Below are 14,892 nucleotides of genomic sequence, written 5' to 3'. Positions count from 1 at the left end.
CTTGGCTTACTGTCATCCGAGCTCTGTGCTGTCATTTCTTAGTTCCAGATACTTTTGACACCATGCTGGAGGCCCACAGCTTATTGATCCAGGTTTATCATCAACGTCTGACCCACTCTTGGAATACTCAGATGTCCCCCTCCTAACCTCCAGCTTCACTTACGGGAAAAGATTGGCCCACCGAACGAGTTACGTGGAGTTACAAGGCAAGGTTTATCCTTTCTCATTTTATCTATCAGTCTATTTACCATCTACTTTTGGCTCCATGATCAGACCGTACTGCTGACAGTCTTCAATTAACGGTGGATCTTTCCACGTAGAGGCTCTCTGGCCCCCTGCCTCCCATCCATCACAGTTGCGGCAAAAATTAATCTTTAAAAATGCTCAGAAGGCAAAGAACGCGAAAACAGATGGAAGGCTTTCAGGGTGTTCCCAGCCCCAAGGCAAACTTAGCCAACCGAGTGCGCTGCTTGAGGCATAAAAGTGAGGATTCTCCACCTGAACTTAAACAGTGGTTACGAGAACTGTTGAAATATTAGTGGTACGGTAATATCCCAAGGAACGGAGCATCATGTATTATCTGTAGCCACCGATACGGCGCTTAGTTACTAAGGGTGAGAATGACAACCGTTTCTGGAGGGGAATTAGGAAGTGCTCGATCAATTCCTGACTTTTTTCTAACTTACTATTTTGTGGGCAAATACCCCAGAATTGCAGGATGAAGCCAATATGCTTTTCAAAGATCCAATTAGCAGTCACCAACTTAAAAACAGATACTTAGGGGCGCCTGGGGGGGCTCACTCAGTTAAGCATCCGACTTCGGCTCAGGTCATGATCTCGCGGTTCGTGGGTTCGAGCCCCGCATCAGGCTCTGTGCTGACAGCTCAGAGCCTGGAGCCTCCTTCGGATTCTGTCTCTGTCTCTGCCTCTGTCTCTGTCTCTCTCTCTCTGCCCTCCCCTGCTTACACACTTGCTCTCTCAAAAATAAATAAATAAAACATTAGAGAAATAGATACCTAGTAGACACTTCTGTGGCCAGAACTGCCCGGTGAAAAGTTGTCAGGTGAGAATTTAATAAGGTAAGTGCAAGTTCTTTGCTCCACCCCAGTTTTTAACACTTTAAAGGATACAACACATTGCAACAATTATTATTTAACCTCATCAAAAAGAAAGCAATACAGACATTCGTGTGAACTTGGATATCTCTCCACGTCAATTTTTGGCAAGGGGTCAACAAAAGGTGTGGCACCCACTGTATGTTCTGAATGCTGGTGTCCCCATTAAATTCGTATGTTGAAACCTAATGCCCAGTGTGATGGCGTTAGGAGGTGCGGCCTGTGGGAGGTGTTTAGGTCATGAGGGTGGTGCCGTCACAAAGAGGAGACCTCGTAAGAGACCCCAGAGAGCTCCCTTGCCCCTTTTTTTCTGCCATGGGACCCGCCTAGGAAGTGGACCTTCCCCGGACACCCGATCGGCCAGTGTCTCGATTTTAGGCTTCCCAGCCTCCAGAAAAACGAGAAATAATTTTTGTTGTTTATGAGCTACTTCATTTGCGGTATTTTGTTCTAGTCGTCTCAACAGACGAAGACAGCCCACATCCGAAGCTGTGTCCTTCTGCCCATCTCGGGCTTTCTATGGCTTGTATTTCACTCTTTCCATATGACATGAGGGCCCGACTGCCTTAACACAGGCTCTCTGCCTTAAAGAACGGGCAGCTACAAACGTACTGAGACTGAGCGAGTACTGTTCTTACTGAAGGTCTCGTCATCATTCTTGTGTTCTTCTCCTGTCATCGGCTATTTGCTCTCCGTCTGGGTACAACTAAATGGGAACATCATTCTATTCCTCCCTGGGACAGGGGTGCAAGGCTATTTCTGGAAAAACACTTACGTTCTTACTTCAGTTGCTTTTATGATCCTCTTGTAGGAGGGCATCAGAGTACAGGCCCACAGTCCCTTTTCTAAAATTCTTGGACCTGATGTATTTGGAATTCAACATTTTTTCAGATGTGGCATCCGGAGCATAGATTATACAAAACTTCCGGGGCGGGGTGCGGGGGTGGGGGGGGGGGGCTCGGAGCCAGCACGTCAGAATCACATACATTAATATTTGGATGGATTTGCGCGATAAAGACAAACCACCTCAAGTCAGTTCAGGGCTTTGCCATCAAATGAGTTTTTGTGCCAAATTTGCAAAAGGGTTTCCAGTTTTCTTGGCATTTTGGGTTTTGACATTGAGGGTAAGAGCGTGTAGGTCCGTATGAGGTTTTGAAAGAATTAAGATCCAGGATTCCCAAGAGTGGCGACAAATTTACGTTGGTTAAGACAGCAAAGTCTGTTGGTGTTTTACAGACAGAGAGTGAGGCCTACAGCACGGAATCTAAGGGGCCTTTCAAGGGATCTCTCAGACACAGAATTTGAGCACGCGCAACAGGACTGAAGGTGGGTGGGTTGTTCTTGACCCTGAGCTTCAGTCAAATGACCTTGACATAGTCTGTCCCCCAGAGGGAGCGCTATTGTCCTGGAATCCGAGCTGCCTGGCTGTTCTGCAGGGAAAGGGCCCCTGACTGTTCTGAGACCCACAGGAACATTCCCAGACTAGAATAAAAACCTCAACAAGGCAACAGGGTTGGAGCCAATTGGCATGCCTACACCATGACTCCATAATAAAGTAATTACACAGTTTGATTTTTTAAGGATATAAAAACCAAAAAAAAAAAAAAAAGAAAAAGAATTGCTTTTTTTTTTTTTTTCTTGATATCGGGGAAAAAAAATTCTTTTTAAAACCCTAGTCTTTGACGTTTGAAAGGTCGCATTTGGAAGATTCTGCTCTGGGTTGTTGTGCTAGGGATCATATAGTAGGGAATGGGTAAGTTGTCCTTGAGATGAGGGGCTGTCGCCAGCGGAGACAATAGGAAGCTAAAGGCTTACTTGGCTTCCAGGGCGAGGGCGATGATGCCCGCAGCCATGGGGGCCGAGGCCGAGGTCCCGGTGTGGTTGTCTGTACAGCGTTGCCTCAGATCTGTGGTAATCTGGAAGACAGCAATGAAACATTTAGGGAGCTGGGGTCAGTGTGAGTCACGCGCAAGTCGAAAGAAATTTACTCATAAAAGTGGAACGGAGGGGTGTCGCAACAGTTGTTTTAAATGCCTTGTTTTGCACTCCTGACCATATCACTTCCAGAAGAGTCGCCTGTGTAAATCGACTTTGCAAAGGGAAGCCTGTGGAAATCGGACTCCGCTTCCGTGAAAACCAGGGTCGGGACCACGGTGAGTCTTTGGCTCGGGACGCGGGGGTTATGCAAGTGTCCCCTTAAATTTTACCCCCAAACGCTCGCTTGCCTCACCCCAGACCCAGCTCTAGTTAAGAATAAACCTCTTTCATTACCCCAGCACTTTCATAAGCAGGTTATGTTGAACCGACAACCAAACACCGAGTTAGCCACTGGGAGCATAAAAGCGTACGATCTGACCCCTGTCCTCCCAGAACTGATGCTTTGGGCGAGCTGCAGGTATTCTGTCTTGTTTTGTTGTTTTTTTTTTTTTTTAATTTTGTTTTTAATGTTTATTTATTTTTGAGAGACAGACCATGAGTGGGGGAGGGGCAGAGAGAGAGAGAGAGGGAGAATCCGAAGCAGGCTCCAGGCTCCGAGCTGGCAGCACAGAGCCCGACTCGGGGCTCGGAACTCACAGACCGTGAGATCATGACCTGAGCGGAAGTCGGACGCTCAATGGACTGAGCCCCCCGGGCGTCCCGAGCTGCAGGTCTTAAGCAAAGCCGAGCCCTGTCATGCAAGCAACACGGGTTTAAGACCTCCTCAGAGATTTCACGTGAATACTAAACCCGGGTGCTTGACGGGACAGCACTAAGTGCCTGCCTGTATGTCACAGAAGGAGATTAGCCATTTCTCCATTTTTTTAAAGCAGAACGTGAGCCCTAGGTCATTGTTTTCCCCTTGGTTTGAATCCGGTTCACTTGAGCTGTGGCTGAATAACACGTCCACCAGCGAGAGCAGCGGCCCTCAACCTCTGTTTCAGGATCATCTCACTAAGGGGGAAAACCGTTAAACTGAGAGTCTCCGCGACAAGACAAAGTAAACACTACGAGATACAGATTCTGCAAACCACCGAAATATCTACGATTTAAAAAAATCCTCCCTCCCCCACGAGCATCCACTTCTGCCTCCTTGGGTCTCATATCACTCCTGCTGGGAACACACAAGGCTCACGAGATGAGCTGGCCATCTCCTTGCAGTTACTGGAGGATGGGGGTTAAGCTTTCTCTGGCATCCAGACGAGGGTATTGCCTCTATTTTATAGATGGGGAAACTGAGGAGGAAGGTCATCAGAAAGGTGTGGCGGGACAAACGCGGCTGAAAACCAAGTCCTGCTTTTCTGAGGGATCCCCTTCCAGAGGAGGGGGCCGATTGGCTGATTTGGAAAGAAATTTGATCTTCACAGGAAGGAAGTGCCGTGTAACTCCTTAGAAATGAGCCCTCCCCTAAATATTTCCTCAGGGTCCCATGCGGATGTCTGTATGGACTATTTAATTATCTGGTATGGCTCTAGACTGACACGCGGGCTGAACTAGCTTCATCCAGGGTCATCCGTTCTCATGGTCTTTTCTTTGTTCCTTTTGACGCTTTTAAGGTCGCCAGATGATCCACGCCAACAGGCACTGATACACAAAAAATGGCAGAATGAACAAAAATAATAGAACCATAGAGATGTGGTGGTGGAAGACAGGAGGTGAGCTTTTGCCCTCTTTTCCTGAAAAGAGGTCTAGACTCCCGACAGTCTATCTGGCAAGAAGGCAAGGTTTTCTCTCGATTAACAGACTTGATTGACCAGCCACCTTCCAAACCTCCACACCAGTCGCTTAGAGGATGTTCGGGTAAACAGAGCCCTTGCCCACTTCTGCCGAAGAAACTATCTGGATTTTTAATTGTTGACTTTGTTATTGTTTACAAAATGTTTATTTATTTTGAGAGAGAGAGCGAGCGAGCGAGAGAGAAAGGGAGACAGAAAATCCCAAGCAGGCTGCACGCTGGCAGCACAGGGCACGACTTGGGGCTCGAAGTCACGAACCATGAGATCGTGACCCGTGCTAGAACCCAGAGTCGGATGCTTGACTGACTGAGCCGCACCGGCGCCCCTAATTGTTGGCTTTAAAATGTATTTCTTTGGCTTTTTGTTGGGGTAACAGACACATAACACCAATTTACCCTTTTAACAACTTTCAAGTGTCCAGTACAATATTGTTAACTATCTTGCACGCTGCCTTACGACACATCTCTAGAAAGTTATCGTGTATGAATAAAACTCCACCCGTTAAACAACTCTCCTTCGTCCCCTCCTCCAAGCCTGTGGTAACCACTGTCCCACTTTCTGTTTCTATGAGTTTAACTACTCTAGGCACCTCCTATAAATGTAATTACGCAGTATTCGTCTTTTTGCGTGTGCGTGACGGGCGTATCTCACGAAGAATAACGTCCTCGAGTCGCATCCATGTTGTAGTATCTGGCAGGATTTCCTTCGTTTCAGGCTGCACAATATTTCATTGTATGTATTTGCCGCATTTTATTCATCCATCCATCAGTGGACATCTGGGCGGCTTCCGTCTCTCGGCTATTGTGCCCATGGGGCTGCAAACATCTCTTCACAATCCTGTTTTCAATTCTTTTGAATGTACAAGGAGAAGTGGGACTGCTGGATCATTGCAAAGGTATTTCTAATTTTTTTTAATGTTTATTTATTTTTGACAGAGAGAGAGGACAGAGGGCGAGCGAGGGAGGGGCAGAGAGACAGGGAGACACAGAGTCCGAAGCAGGCTCCAGGCTCCGAGCTGTCAGCAAAGAGCCCGATGCGGGGCTCGAACCCACGAACCGTGAGATCATGACCTGAGCTGAAGTCTGGCTCTTAACCGACTGACCCACCTAGGTGCCCAGCAAAGGTATTTCTAATTCATTTGAAATCGTGGGTAAATTTGCAGCCTGGTTTATCAAACACCCGGTCACTAAGTCAAGGCATAAGGACCCCGGAGCAGTCTGTTTCCGAGTCTCCAGACATTCCGTTGTCGAGAGATGGCCCTGCCTGTGTTCTGCTCACTTCGCCTCCCCTTCCTGGCCACGCTCCTTTGCCAGTTTTTCTTTTTTTCAATGGCTTGTGCCTGGATTCGAGATTTTTCACGATGTCTTCCCACTTGGCTCATCTTGCCTATTCCTCAGCTGGATCAGACACTTGCGATGCACAGAAACAAATCCAGAATAAACACTCCAAGTGTGTGCAATGCTCTTCGGGCAGATAAAGAACCATCTCCGGCCAACCTCAAACGTGAACAATAAAAACTCGATGACGTCGGGTCTGCCGTAGGAATATGCCTCATCCACATACGGTCACCAGGTACGGACATACACGCTGCGTGCTTAAATGAAAAGCTGCTCCGTACTTTTCTACGCAAACACCAGCCAAGCGCTAAACGCTCTCGGTGCGGGCAAGCGTGTGGAATATTCCAAGTCGGCATTGTGCTTTTATTCATTTAGGCTTTGCAATCACCTTAACTAAGTGAAACTTGAGTGGTGAGAGACAGCGAAAAGGGATGGGGCAGGGAGGTGACGGGGAGGAAGGGTAAAAGGAGTGGAGAGAAAAAGAAGCGAAAACAGCCTCACTCCTTCGCATCCCCGCTTTAGGGAGAAATTCCAGCTGGGTCATTTCAAGAGGAAGTGACTGTCAGTGGTGGAAATGTTTAGGTGTAAATTACCACAGAGATCTGAGGCAGGGTTTTCGTCATGAAGAGAAGCCAGAGTATCAGGGAATTTTTGTGTCTATCTTTAGAAAGAAAAGGCAAGGACCACCAAGGAGCATGCGATCTCGAAGAAAAATGATGTCCCCAAAACTGGAACCACATGGGGCAACCCCGTTAATCACAACACACGCGCGCAAGATCTGACGCTGTGATTTCAAGGAAGCGTGGCGTGGAACAGTAGGCCCGCATCACGGAGCGAGGGGTCCAGGGGTTCTGTATGCGAAAACGGAACAAGAAAGCTCTGTCAGTGTGGACTCCATTTTAAAAACTGTCTCAGAACTGGGTTTCAATCCCGGTGGCCCATCTTGCACACTCCAAGCTCTCTCAGTTCGCTACCCAAATCAGAAACAGAATTTTCCTCCACGGAGCTTCTCTGATCGCTCAAGAAAATATCCTTTCTGTCCGTCAGAGTGAAGCAAACAGAAGACGACACCAGGCCTCGAGCCAGATCAAAGCTGTCCCGGTCAGCAAATTAGATGTGCAGCCTGTCTCACGGATGAGTTGCAGATGGTTTTTTGGACCCCGCCAAGCTAGGGATGTCATCTTTATTTGGTGCGAAGGGGTGGGTGTTGCTCAGGTCCAGTCACGCTTCCTCCGAGCAGAACCACGACTTTTTCTCATCGTAAGCTCCTATCTCCTATTATTTCACATTTCATTAGTTGGGCTGATTGGATCTTTTATTCCAGCCTGTTGAGGAAATTCTCCAGGGAATCTCAGGTCTGATTGACTTTGGCCATGAGTGACAAGCCTTAATAGCAGCCCTGCAGTTAAGAGTTTCTATCTCCCTGAGATCTCGCGATCTGTTTTATTCTGAAGGTGCCATATTGTCTCCTATCTGGGAAAAGAGCAACTGAACAGATATTTTTGAAACACGAAATGATTCTACTGTCTGTTAGGTTGAATTTGTGTCTGGTGTGGATTTGGATTTGGATCAGAAACGCGCCAGAAAAGCTGTTTCAAACACAGCCATGGGGGGAATAAAGGCAGAAAATAAATCTTCAACGTGTCAATGAATGAAATAGAAGAAGCCGATTTATTAAGCGCAGCAAAATACAAGGGAATTGAGGACCAATTAGTGCTTTCTGTGTTCACCAAAGTCTGGTGTAAAATTCGATCATGACTGACGAGCCCACACAAAATTCCAGTCCTGTGTTGCCACGGAATCTGTAAATGGAAGTGCAAACGTGAGGCTTTGCCTACAAACGTGAGGTTGCTATCACTGGAGGAAGATGCCATCTTCGATTATGTTTTACGCCTCCCAAGTGTTCAGCTCGGTTCTAGGTATAGAGCGGAAGCACAGTATTTATAGGCCAAGTTGAATCACTAATATCAAGCTCCCGTATACTCGTTTTGTTCTATAAACTCCCCCAATTATCAGGAAAGACTTCAAGGTTGCTCCTTTGTCGCCTCTCCAGATAAAAAAACTCACATAAGATCACGAGCAACCTACAAAGGTCATGAGTGTATATGCGTATATATAGCCCGGGGGCTAAAAGTACAACTGTTCCTGACAAGTACTGTCGCCGCCACAGGCTGGACTGCTTCTCAAACGACCGCCTCCAGCAGCTTGCGACACGTGAGACAACACACAATAGGCATCTCTGGGTGTGCACGCTCGCGTGTGTGCATACAGCTACGTCGCAACCCACAGGAACTCTGCACGCAAGAGACACTATTAACTAAGGAAATGAAGGCTCAGGCCTGCCTAAGGACATGTAGCAGCTATTACAGAGCGGGGGTAAGCGGTGACGGTTAAATCCTGAAATGGCAGCAAAAGAAAAAAGCTGAGTTATCGGGTATAGTCATCCGCGAGAGCCAAGGTGGCCCTTCGAGGCCACCACCGGCCATGGCAGCAGACTTGGCCTTGAGATCCAGCCCAAGTCGGCAAGTGGGTATCGACCTTCTCCTTCTGGCCACCATCGAGATCGGAACTTTTCAGGAGCAAATTTCATTTCCTCTTTTTAACATTCTCAAGAGACTATGTATCAAGCTTCCAAACAAACTAAACACATCTGGATTTGCCAGTCTCCTGCTTGAAAAAGAATGCCATTTCTCAAGCCAAAAGAAGAAACAGGGAGACGACAGAAATCAACCCCATTGTGAATGGTGACTGTACCTGAATAATGATTTGGGTGGCGGGGGAGGGTGGGGGTGGGGATCAGGATGTTTCCATGAGAAGAGAAAATCTGTAGCTGCTTAGGAACATGAAAAGCAATAAGACAATTCCTCCACGTGGAATTGGTCACTCAGTCCAACCTGAGATACCCCGGGGGGGCAAGTTTGTTGGGAACACAAATAAATAACATGACATCAGGAATGGGCTGAGCAGAGCCTATGTACTCTCTAACCCTTGGCTCACAAGACCCCTCCCAGGAGGAACAGGATCAAGGCCATATTCCAATCTCTAAGACAAATGACCAGAGGAAAAAGGGCAAAGGTTGAACGAGTCCCCAAAGAAGGAGATCATTTAACGATGGGAGGGACTGGGGAGAGAGGGAAGCTTTATTTCCAAATCAGAACTTGGGAGACATTTCAGGAGGCAGTGAAGGGTTTTAGATGGGATCTTTAGCGCTCTTGGACACTAAGAAAGGTAGCACGCACGCCTTTACGGCGAGATTCCTGTGGGCAATTTCAGATGCGAAATACATTATTGCCAAATGCCTTTGCCTTTTACCAACCTACCAGAAGGAGTTTTTCTTAAAGAAACAGAGCATTTCCCTGTCTTCCTGTGGCTGCGTAAACAATCCATGCGGCTCCCATCCTTCCCAGCGTCTGATAGTGATTTATGCATGCATATTTACTAAGCTCAGGCTCTGGGAAGGAACAAGACAAAATCTTCGACCTCACGTAGTTTCCAATCTACTGCAAAACAGGCAGTCAGTAAGAAAAAGTGTAATATATTAAGCAGCTTTATGGACGCGAGGAAGAAAATTGAACAAGATAAAAGGGACTGGGGGAGGGGAACAAGAAAAACCCTCCCTGGAGTGAAATTCATTAGCACAAATGAAGTGCTATCTGGCGGTACCGGGCCTTAACAGAGGACACTTGTGACAAGAGGGAGAGCCCTAGCTTGAACGTCACGCGGAAAGCAAATTCTGGACGAGCTCCGGGCTGACACAGGGGACCAGCGACTCGGATTGGCAAAGAGCTTTAGGTTTTTGCAAGAGTACTGATTGTTTTAGGGGATTATCAGGAGGCCTTAGGACGTGAAAATCAAAATAAATCACCGGGAATGAAAAATAATGGATACCTATGTGTTCTAAAGATACGTATTTTTTTTTTATCACTAAGAAAAGAACCCCAAACAGGTGAGAGCAGCACCGTGCTTTCAGACAGCCCCATGGTGGGTGTCCTTGAGAAGTCTCCAGAGCGTGACAGCACCCTGGTTACAAGATGGCGTCCATCCCCACTTTGGTGGGAATCCAGGCTCCATCACGTACTGCCTAAGTTTCTTTCAACCTTTCAAGCATTAGTTTTCTCATCTGTGAAGTGAGGACGGTTCCTGGTGCTCCTGTGTAGAGTTCTGAGGGTACTATGAGACCATGCATTTAATGCATGCCCAGGACCTGGCACTAATTAGAAGGATAAAGAAAAAATGCCATATTTATGGCATGTTACCGTAACTGTGAACGTATTACGTATTTGGCACGGAATAAGAAGCATGCGATATTGTTAATAAAAACGTATTAGTTGATAATGTGGCTTTATAATAATCAGTCATTTCAACTGATTTCTGTTGAGCTTACAGGGGAGTTTCTTACTGTAGTAATCTTGCTATTCCGGATGCTTCACGTGCTGTAATAAGATATAAGACCATTACCGATCTGAATCGATTAAAGCATGAATGAAATACCGAGGTCCACAACTGTACCAACAGTCGTGGTGGGAAACCAAGGGACAGAGATGTGGCCGATCTGAAACCCAGGGCCAGGTTTTCCTGCTTGCAAAACATTCTGTTGGGGACAAGTCAAATTTATTGAACAAAAGTGCTTTTCCTGAAGCAGAGCGATCCTTCCTCTCTCCTGAATCCTTAGCATCTGCCTGGTTCAAAGCACAATGGGGCTCTACAGACAAGAAATGACAACAGTGCTCTCCTGAAGAAGCTGCAATGGCACAAGGAAATGAATGGCCCAGGGAGGAGAGCCCCAGAACAAACGGGGGACAGTCACCACCATTCCTGCAACACTCAATCACAGTGCCATTGACAGGAAGTGGGCACCTCTGAGGGCCCACCGGCGTTTGGTTCAAAGCCTGGTAAAGAAAAGGTCCCAGGCACGTCGCAGGATTATTTGTCATTCTGACATCTAGAAGGAAAAGGGGTCAGCTGGACCATAAAAGGCCGGTGTTGTTGCTAACTCTACTCATGTTCAAACTGTTAACATGTTCACGATCAAAGTGCCTTTCTTCGGGGGGTGGGGGGTACAGATTGCAGTGTTGAGGGTCACTGAGCCACTGAGAGATGGGTCTAAGGCTGGAGACTCTAACTTGAAACAGCTCCCAAATTCCTCTGCAGTTTACGGTAATTTGCAGATTCGGGCAATATAAAGAGATTCTAAGAACGGGATGGAGAAAAATTACTAATAAGTTGTTGCTACGAAAATGGGAGAAAGAGATTCAAAAGAAGTGAGAAACAAATAGGTTACATATATCAAGTGAGTCAGCAAAGGTTTTGGTATCAGAAGCAGCAGTTAGGGAGAAAGTGTAGTCTATGGCTGAATGAATCCATCCAGTGAACGGATCATTCTGTCCGTCCCTGGGAGAATCCTAAATGACTGCCTGTCGTTGGGGGCGGGGGTGGTCACAGCATCCACCATAGTATCACAGCATAATGAGGGGCTAGGAAGGTCAACTCTAGGGAGTAAATCTCACGTAGAGATTTTGAGGTCTGTCCATCTTGCCTTCTCCCATCCAGGACCCAGAAAACCTTTTCTTCTCCTTTGATATTTTGCCCACTGGGTTGTACATTTCTCTTAAGAAAGGCATTTATGGAACTTCATGGTACCCTCTCCATGGCAATCACCACACAAGGAAAACAGGAGTCGACGGGCATATTCACTTTGAAGCAATGGCAAATTTGCCTTCAGACTCGAGAGGTACAGAAAGAGAACTCTTATTCCAGAGAGTTCCATCAGGATTTTTATGGTGCAGAACTGACGGATGCCACTTAGTTTTAGTGGACCTTGACCGCGAGTTCTGAGAGACAAGCAAATTTGAGAGCAAAAGGGGCACTCCTGGATTATAACATTTTCATAATGAAGGTAAAAAATCACGGAACATCACTTTCCCATTAAGAAAGCCAGGAAACTGTGGTACTTGTCATCTCTGGGTTTTCTCCTTTTATATTTTACTTTGTATTGCAGGGTTATGTTTACTGATGAATGCTGGAGGTGCTTAAAGGTAGATTCATGTACATATTTTTTAACCCAGTTATTGTGGAGGAATTAAGGAAAGCTAGGGGCAGAGGGGATATGGATATGGGTAGGCGATTTTTATTTAAATCAATCTGAAAAATGTAACTAAAGAAGGTAGTGAAAAGTAGCTAAGGAATCACACATGAAAATTATATGATAACCAGGATAATCAAGAAGACCCAAATGGATGTGGATGGAGAATTCCACGAAGGGAGTGCTGTGTTTCCTCCCTGTGTAATCAGATGCGACCCAAATTTGCATGAATCTACAAGACCTGAGAGAAGGGTCTTCGCTAAATGCTAAAAAATGTCAAGTGAAGCAGCTTAGATTCACTTTAGAGAGACAAATCCTGAGACGGTTTACAAAACTATCATCAAGAAAAGAGCAAAATGCAAAGGTGTTTGAAATTTAGAACCAGAGGCACGGCGCTGGGCACCCCAAAAGTCAGAACTTCCTTGGCATCAGTGGTTCAAGGAGTATGCAAAGCCCTTTTTATTTACTTCTTCATCATCTTTGTAATAATAATGCCATAAACCATGCAATATTAAATGCTCACCTTTTACAGATGAGGCTTGTTGAGACAGAAAAATTAAGTAATGTGTCTAACGTTACCCAGCTATAGTAAATGGTTCAACAGTGAACAAAACCCAAGCAGGCTGGTCCTGCATCCTGAACTCTCAATCAGTTCTCTGCACGGAGAGCAGGGCACGCGGGTAAGCGGGCGATCACGTAGGACTTCTGTGCTCTTCATTCAGGCGAGCTGGTGCCTCAGTAGTAGAAAAGCACCTTTTGATCGGTTTAGTTCCCACGGAATTAGTCAGACCCACTTTGAAACCGAAGCGCTGAAGGTAAGTGTCAAAGGCAGTATGGGGACAGAGGGATAAGGGAAGTAGGCTGAGTGTCGGAACTGGTCTCTTCTCTACCACTAACTCGCAAGGTCAAAGTGGACTGCTCATTTGTCTTCAATAAAACTAAAGCTTACTCATGTCGAAGACCACATCAAATGCTGGAATAGAATGGCCCAGATAAGCACTTCCAATAACAGAATGACGAAACTTACAAATACTTGTATTGCGTCAGCAGCTAATTTCCATATATTACTTGCCTATTTCCATGTATTACTTTTGCGTATAAGTTTATGGTTCTTCCTTTGTATTTCTTTTTTTTTTATTTTTACGTTTATTTAGAGAGAGAGAGAGACAGAGAGGCGCAGAATGTGAGCAGGGGAGGGGCAGACAGAGAGGGAGACACAGAATCTGAAGCAGGCTCCGGGCTCTGAGCTGTCAGCACAGAGCCCGACGCGGGGCTCAAACTCATGAACCGCGGCATCATGACCTGAGCCAAAGTCAGACGCTTAACCGACTGAGCCACCCAGGCGCCCCTTTCCTCTGTATTTCGTAGTGAAAGATAAATGAATAAATCATGACATGCAAATGCCACGTACTATTTTCTTATCGTAGGACTCTCCACTGCTGTAGGTGGTGGCCAACGTGGACGAACACTCTTCCAGGTACCAAGGCTTCTTCCCACTCTCAGCTGTGCTGCTGATGGAGATTGTGTAGATGCTGTTGGTGTAGCCGTCACAGGAACAGTGGTCTTTGCTCCTTCCACCATTTCCTGAGGCCCAGACAAAAACAGAGCCGAGGCCTCTCCGCCCCTGTTCACAAACAGAAAAAGTTACATGATGGAAAATACAGATCACAGACTCTACATGGAGAGAAGGTCAAAATCAACAGGCACCATCAAACATCTGCAGGAGGGCTGTGATAGTCTTTTCATAATATGCTGGATTTAAGCTGTTTCTTGAGGTGAGAGGAGCTGCTTTTGGGAACTAAAATAATGTGTATGTAATGTCTAGCTTGGTGACTGACTACAGAGAATAATCCTGTATTGCTTATTTGAAAGTTGCTAAGAGGGTAGATCTTAAAAGTTCTCATTACTAGGACAAAAAAAAAAAAAAATGTAGCTATGCCTGGTGATGGATGTTAACGAGACTCACTGTGGTGCTCATTTTATAATATATACAAACATCAAAGCATTATTTTGTACACTTGAAACTAATACAATGTTATAGGTCAATTACACCCCAATAAAAAAAAAATCTAACATAATCCCTTTCAGAAAGCCAACTGGTGCAGCCACTCTGGAAAACAGTATGCAGTTTCCTCAAAAAATTAACAATAGAGTTACACTATGACCCAGCAACTGTGCTACTAGGTATTTATCCAAAGGATACAGAAATGCTGGTTCGAAGGGGGCACATGCACCCCCATGTTTATAGCAGCACTATCGACAATAGCCAAAGTATGGAAAGAGCCCAAATGTCCAGCGACTGATGAATGGAGAAAGATGTGGTATATACGTCCAATGGAATATTACTTGGGGATCAAAAAGAATGAAATCTTGTCATTGGCAACAACACGGATGGAACTAGAATGTATTACGCTAAGCAAAATAAGTCAGTCAGAGAAAGATAAATACCATATGATCTCATTCATATGTGGAACGTAAGATACAAAACAGATGAACACGGGGGAAGGGAGGAAAGGAAAAATAAGATACAAACAGAGAGGGAGACAAATCATAAGAGGCTCCTGAACACAGAGAACAAACTGAGGGTTGGTGGAGGGGAGGTGGTGGGGGGTTGAGCTAAATGGGGGATGGGCATTAAGGAGGGC

The 14,892-nt window shown here is 46.0% G+C and overlaps 1 protein-coding gene across 9 annotated transcripts in view; it reads right to left on the bottom strand.

Moving 5' to 3' along the window:
- The window catches only part of PCSK5 (proprotein convertase subtilisin/kexin type 5), a 461,238-nt gene that overhangs the window by 247,676 nt on the left and 198,670 nt on the right, over window positions 1-14,892 (bottom strand). For all 9 annotated transcript variants that reach the window (XM_023243354.2, XM_023243355.2, XM_023243356.2 and 6 more), the window contains 2 exons: window positions 13,659-13,871; window positions 2,931-3,031 (listed from right to left, as the gene is read on the bottom strand). In XM_023243354.2, the coding sequence (XP_023099122.2) occupies window positions 2,931-3,031; window positions 13,659-13,871 (314 nt within the window). The remainder of the gene's footprint in view (window positions 1-2,930; window positions 3,032-13,658; window positions 13,872-14,892) is intronic.

The sequence above is a fragment of the Felis catus genome, chromosome D4 (genome assembly GCF_018350175.1).
Source record: "Felis catus isolate Fca126 chromosome D4, F.catus_Fca126_mat1.0, whole genome shotgun sequence".
In the NCBI taxonomy this organism is placed as follows: domain Eukaryota; kingdom Metazoa; phylum Chordata; class Mammalia; order Carnivora; family Felidae; genus Felis; species Felis catus.
Note: the sequence above shows the minus strand (reverse complement) of the source record. Positions and strands in the feature narration are given on the sequence as shown.